Source organism: Limulus polyphemus, unplaced genomic scaffold, assembly GCF_000517525.1.
Source record: "Limulus polyphemus unplaced genomic scaffold, Limulus_polyphemus-2.1.2 Scaffold3092, whole genome shotgun sequence".
NCBI classification, from domain to species: Eukaryota; Metazoa; Arthropoda; class Merostomata; order Xiphosura; family Limulidae; genus Limulus; species Limulus polyphemus.
Genome location: NW_013668702.1, coordinates 12789 through 20011, shown reverse-complemented (window position 1 = coordinate 20011; position 7223 = coordinate 12789). Strand labels below are relative to the sequence as shown.

The following is a 7223-nucleotide window of genomic DNA, read 5'->3' as shown; positions in this document are numbered from 1 at the left end:
CGAGAGCCCTAACCACCTGGCCATGCCGGGCCTCTATTTCGTAATAGCGGTTGCTAATGTTTCACGACCAGTTCTTCACTTGAAAAAAATTTGCCATCTGGCCTCGATAACGCGTGTCTCGTGTATAATTTATCGGCTCCTTATAGGAACTGCTGTAAAAAATGTACAAAATAGTTGATCAATGTAGAAGGCAGAACTGGAAATCCTAAAACTACTGGTGAGGGCCACAGCTGTCCTCGCTCCGTGGGATCGGTATCGGCGATTTGGGTTTGAAGGCTGAAATCGTGCTAGCTGTAATTATTTTCGGGTGGCTCGGACGATGGTTTTCACGTTGTCCATATTTCAACAGCAGCTTGGAATATGGGTGTATGTCTATTCCTTCGATATGTTTAATCGATGTTATGCGTGCCGTGACCATCTGCGTTATATCTCGTACGAGCTGTACAAAAAACAACAACAAAAAAACACACTAATATTTGTCCGAAATACCCACCCACTCCCCCTTGAAAAAATAATTTAAATAGGGATTCGGGTTGTTTGTTTGTTTGTAGTTAAGCACAAAGCTACACAATGGGCTATCTGTGCTCTGTCCATCACGGGAATCGAAACCAAGTTCCCAGCGTTGTAAGTCCGCAGACATACCGCTGTGCCACTGGATGGGGGCCCACTCCCCCTTGCAAAAATAATTTAAATAGGGATTCGGGTTGTTTGTTTGTAGCTACACAATGGGCTATCTTTGCTCTGCCCACCACGAGTATCGAAACCCGGTTTCTAGCGTTGTAAGACCGCAGACATACTGCCGTGCCACTGGGCGGGTGGAGGGGGGCTTGGTTTGTTTATGGAGTTCTTCTCAATTAACAACATCCTTCGTCGAATGTAGCGCCGTCAACTGAAATACCATATTTATTACATTTATTGGTTTGTATATTATTTATTTCATGATAAGTAATATTCTTATACAATACAATGAATTTCGACTATTCTTATTCGCAGCTTTGACCCCCCGAACTCCGCCAGATCGCGAAGAGATCGAAGATACGAACGACAGCCGTGCCGATCCTGATCATATCCTCACACACGAAGATGTGAGAGATCCCAGCTGGGAACGGAAGCCTAATGTAATATTAAATGGTTACGATCTTTCCGACAACACTGGATCCCTTGCCGACAATGAATTGACCGGAACCTTGGGAAACACTCACAATTCTAATTCTGGTTCCACCATGTGTCCTGCCAAAAATAACAATAAAAACAGCAAAATGAGTGGGAGTGAAAGCAGCCCGAACAGTGCCAACAATTACATCTCACAGAATCAACAAAATGATGAGAATACACCGGGAGCTAAAAGACGGGGTCCTCGAACCACCATCAAAGCCAAACAGTTAGAAACTTTAAAGGCTGCCTTTGCGGCTACGCCGAAACCCACACGTCACATCCGGGAGCAGCTAGCACAGGAAACAGGTCTGAACATGCGTGTGATACAGGTAAGAAAATTAATACTTTTGAAAGAGTCTTTGTTACTCGTTGACACTTAGTTATTGTGCCGAATAAGTTCCAGTTCTATTTTATATTGTTAACCTCCGTAGCTCGTAACATTTATCTCTTTTAAACTACAAAAATAAATGCAGAAAAATAGCAAGTCTATGATAGGAAAAACAATTAATCAAATCTCAGCGTTAATGTTCAAAATTTAAGCGTATGTGAGAATTAAACTGTTGAAGCTTAACAAAGCTAAACTACAACAAAGTATTAAGCATCGTTCCCACCTCTCTCCTCCTGGTGGTTCGACGGTAAATCTGAGGACTTACAACGCTAGAAATCTGAGTTCGATACACGCGGTGAGAAGAGCACAAATAGATGATGTTGTTATAAAGCACTCTGATACATAAATCGTACTCTATAAACAATAGAATGGTTTATTGTATTTTAATTTAGCGCGATTATTTGTTATAAATAACTGATATTATCTTTTCATAATCGGCACCGTACCCCTCCCCCCCCCGTCTTCGGATTTACAACGCTAAATTCAGGGGTTCGATTCCTCTCGGTGGACACAACAATCGGCACCAGAATATAAAATCGAATCTTTGAACAGAAAAAAAAATCGTTTTATTTTATATTATTTTGCATGTATAGCTGTCCCCCCCCCCCGACACGACACTAAGTTTCGCCGTTAGTGTTGTTAAGCACAAAACACTAGAGCTTCGTCACTTGGGGAATATGTTAATTGACAAATACTTTCATTTAGCAGCGAAACTTTCCAGAGGTGGTTTGTATGTTGGTTTGTTTGAAGTTAAGCAAAAAAAAACTAAACAATGGGCTTTCTGTGCTCTGCCCACCACGGGTATCGAAACCCGGTTTCTAGCGTTGTAAGTCCGCAGACATACGCTGCGCCACTGGGGGGGGGTGCTTCCACGGTGGACAGTTGAAAGTGGAGATTGTGTTCAGCGGCACTTTGTCTCGAACCCTGGACCTACTGTTCATAGGCCCCAAACGCTAACCATTATGTCATACCACCCACCGCTAACTCTTGGGTTACTCTTTTACCAACGAAAAGTGGGATTGACCGTCATTTTATAACATCCCCACGGCTGAAAGAGCGCGCATGTTTGGGGACGGGGATTTCGAAACCGCGACCCGCAGATTGCGAGTCGAGCGCTCCCTAACCACCAGGTCATACCGCATCTTAAGGGCCTCTTCCCTAACTGCTTGGCCCACGTGCAGATGGGGTGCCATTGCTAATACCTATATAGTAATCGAACTTTAACTACTTATTTATAATACCTATCTAGTCTGATCTGTTAGATTAAATTAAATTATGTTACTTTCTTTAAAATGTGCTCTTAATGTTGCCTGGATATCAAATGACACGAATACTTCTTAATGTTGCCTGGATATCAAATGACACGAAAACTTCTTAATGTTGCCTGGATAGAAAATGACACGAATACTTCTTAATGTTGCCTGGATATCAAATGACACGAATACTTCTTAATGTTGCCTGGATATCAAATGACACGAATACTTCTTAATGTTGCCTGGATAGAAAATGACACGAATACTATTCCGGCTCTTCTAATGGAGTGAATCTATGCCGCCATACATAATTTTGAACTATATACTGAACGGAGGGAAGGAGGCGTGTAAGGATCACTCTACCACCAGCCATCCAACCTATGAGATTAAATCTCACTCTTATAACGCCACAACAACTTAAAATGGGGTGGGGGAGATTTTGTGGTATCGCACGGATTCGAACCCAGCCCGCCAGCCCCCAAATCCGGAGCTCTACCACACAAGCCTAGCATGTCCTGATGTTTAGGGCACTCGACTCTCAATCTGTGGGGTCGCGAGTTCGAATCCCATCTACGAAGTTGCTTGCCCTTTCAGCCGTGGGGACGTTATAATGTCACGGCCAATCTCAATATTCATTGATAGAAGAGCGCCCTAAGAGTTGGCGGTGGGTGTTGTTGATTAGCTGCTTTCTCTCTAGTCTACCACTTCAAAATTAAGGATGGTTAACGTAGGTAGCCCTCGAGTAGCTTTGCCCAAAATTCAAAACAAACAAGCAACGAAAGCTCTACCACAGTGTCAACCGGCGCCCTCTAACGGAGTGATACGTATCATCAGACTTAAATGGGCAAATTACACGATTGATCAGAAACACGTCTTCGTTCCACAAGACTAAAAACGAATCGAAGCTTCAAAGACTCTTCTGAAGTCTGATTGGTCCACCGAGTTTTTTTAAAGTGTCGAGTTAGAGTCTGATTGGTCCACCGAGTTTTTTTAAAGTGTCAAGTTAGAGTCTGATTGGGGGGCATGCCCCCAGACCCCCTAGATCGAGCTGTCTTTGGCAGCACGGAAGGTACTTTTATCAGCTTCTTATACTTTCAATCTCTCGTTGTAAAATCTGCATGTCTACTATATTACTTCCTATACCACTGCCATTTACGCCCTACATAATTATTCCTCTTTGTCTATTCTGACAGCTTCTGCTTTATAAATAAATAAAATATCAACATTGTAAACCATTTGTGTCTTTTCAGAAAGGCTCATAAAGATGAATATTGTGCTACTGAAGAGCCTGTGATTTTTAAAGACACGTCGAGAAGAGATGTTGGTGTTATTTTCTGCACTGTTGAATAGCAAATGTATTTGATTTTTAGAACTGTTGACTAGAGAGAGAGAGGCAGCCAGGCAACAGCACACACACCGCCTGCAAGGATACTCTTTACCGTATAGCGGGATGTACTGTCACTCTTACAATTCGACCACAGCTGAAAACGCGGAGTGTGTTTATCAGCTTATCGCAGTTTCGAACCTTGGATATTACAATCCGCAGTCCAGTACGCTAGCCACTAAGCAGCACTCTCTGATTATTATGCTAATTTTGTGCGTATAATGGTTATCAAACTGAAATAAGTGTTAAAAAATACTTCAAGACATACATTATTATATCTTTTTATATAATTAACGTAAAATTTCCGTGGTGGGTCAGTAGTAAGTTTACGGACATATAACATTAGAGCCTAAGGTTCGATTCCCCGCGATGTACAAAATGCTCATAGCTCATTATGTAGCTCCAAAACAAAGAAATAATAAAGTTATTTTATCACTAGAGAATTAAATCCCTTTTCTACAGTAATCGTTGACATAGGTGGTCGTGGCCAACTGGTTAGTGTGCCCGGACAATAAATCCGGAGATACATAGTCCGCGTACCATTGTCGTGAAAACGAGACCCGCACCTTGGAGCTGTGAATTCAAGGATCAATGGTTCATTCGCGGAATTTTTGGGCTGCGGATGCGTTATAAGAGTGATAGTCAGATCCTATCGGTCAGATAAAAGTAGCCTAAAAGTACACCGTGAGTAGTGCCCACTACTTACCTACCCTTTAACCTATCAATTAAATAACTAAAGACAGCTATGTACAAATAACCCTTGTTTAAGAAAATAAAAAAAAGAATCTGAAATCTTGAATATTTGCTCTATGAATGTGGCCCCATCTAGCGGTATTAAAGACATATAAAGCAATTTGTAGATTAGTCCTGTATGAGGATGTATACTATTTATTTGTTTTTAGGAGAGTCATACTTTAACTTCTATCGTATTTTACTTGGGGAGAAAATTTTAATTTCTGCTATTACTCAGTCATATCTTAAACATTAACTTTATATTTTCTGTTCAGAATAGTTCTGTAACGTGTAACAAGCGTTAACGACAGCTTTGTAGCACTTAACAATTACACAGGCCTGTGATGGTTTTATTGTCTTGAAATTTTTACATGTTCTACGGTAACTGCTGTACGCTGAATCCGAAAATTATATCCATTTTTCTCCATCATGTACAGACTTTTCACAAAACGTCATAACGCAATACATAAAAGAAAGACTACAAAAATACCGCGCGCGTTTAGAGCAGCCGCAATCAGTGGGTTAAAACCTCCCTGCCTATCCTTCCTTCCTTTCTCCCCTTACTATTAAGTGTCCGAGTGTTTGATTTTAATTTCTTTCACGGGTCACCTTTAAAACCCTCTGCCTATCCTTCCTTCCTCTCCTTACTATCGAATGTCTGGAATGTTTGATTTTAATTTCTTTCACGGGTCATCTTTAAAAACCCCTCTTCCTATCCTTCCTTCCTCCCCTTACCATCAAATGTCTGGAATGTTTGATTTTAATTTCTTTCACGGGTCATCTTTAAAACCCCCTCTACCTATCCTTCCTTCCTCTCCTTACTATCAAGTGTCTGGAATGTTTGACTTTAATTTCTTTCACGGGTCATCTTTAAAACCCCTCTACCTATCCTTCCTTCCTCTCCTTACTATCAAGTGTATGGAATGTTTGATTTTAATTTCTCTGGGACCCCTTCGGTATGGTAGATGAATAAATTCATGGTTAATGTATTATTATCCCAATTACATCCTCTACTTTAGTACATGTTAATGATTCTACATAGAGTAAAGACTTGTGAATGGCATAACCTCCCAGTCGCTCAGCGATAAGTCTACGAACTTATAACTCTAAAAATCGGTTTTCAACACCCTAGGTGGCACGGCACAAATAGCACATTGTGTAGCTTTGTGCTTAATTAACTACAAAGAAACAAAGTCTGGCATAACTTTAGTGATTTAATTTTTTTTAATGTTTACATCCCCCCCCCCAGCACCACCCTACAGGTTAATGCTAAGCCACTAGAGGGCTTCCCTGACAGATTAATATGCACGTGAATGTGTGTATGTATGTGTACATCTGTATCTGGATGCAGCATACAAATAGAGCAAAAGTGTTTTTTGGATCAATCACACCACACGTGTGTACACATTTTCATGCGCGCACCTACAAATTTATAATACCGCTAGGGTTAGCGTACCGGGCTGTGGGCGGAAGGTTCTAGGCTCAAACCCGTTATATGCCGCTGTTGAATACGCTTTATAAAAGTGGCAGTCCATCCCGTGATCCGACTAAGATTATCCGTTGATGCTAACTGCTTATTTCTCTTTGGTGAGCAGCTCTAAATTAAGAATTAAGTTAACAATAAGAAAATGTCTAAAGTTGTATCGTTAAAATTAACTAGAGAATCGCGGTATAATGCATAGCAACATAAATTAACACACACATACACACATATATACATACATATAATTTTGTATATCATTTACAAAAAATAATTATATTTTGAGTTTTACGTTTTCTTTCGTTTAAACCTGATAAATAATTGGCAAAGTTTAATTGGTGGACATGGACAGCTAGATAAAACATTTCAAAAGCCCAGGAGTTTATATGTAGGAGGCGCTAATGCTTACTAAAATCTCGTTGAAAAAAAAACAAAAAACGGGAGGGAATAAGCAAGAGCTATCGGAAAACGATTTAGAACGTCCACGAGTTGTCCGCCCTACCCCCCCCCCCTCAGATCTTTTCTCTTTAATGGCTACCTCTGAACGTTTTAAAGTAACGCGAGATCCATATACGAGATTATTACAGTTCTGGACTTAAACAGTTAGTTGTTTGTAGATGTAAGGCACGTAGTGCTGCCAGTTTATATATGTTCGAAAGTTTCGTAATTGCGCACTAAAATTTCGCGCGAACACAAAATCCGCAGATTAAGTTGTTACTATGCCAGGCAAGCGGTCCAGTTATCAGCTTCACCCAGCTTCTGCAAAAGCTTTGTCATTGGTCATGTACGCCCAAAAATAACAAATGGGGCAATGGTAATTCCATAACGACT

General features: G+C 40.7%; 1 protein-coding gene across 1 annotated transcript in view; it reads left to right on the top strand.

Annotated features, from left to right (window-relative positions):
* Positions 1–7223, top strand: part of LOC106468635 (LIM/homeobox protein Lhx1-like) — a gene marked incomplete at its 3' end in the record, with an annotated part of 42448 nt that overhangs the window by 22695 nt on the left and 12530 nt on the right. The window contains exon 3 of the mRNA XM_013929063.2: positions 994–1484. Within this exon, the coding sequence (XP_013784517.1) occupies positions 994–1484 (491 nt within the window). The remainder of the gene's footprint in view (positions 1–993; positions 1485–7223) is intronic.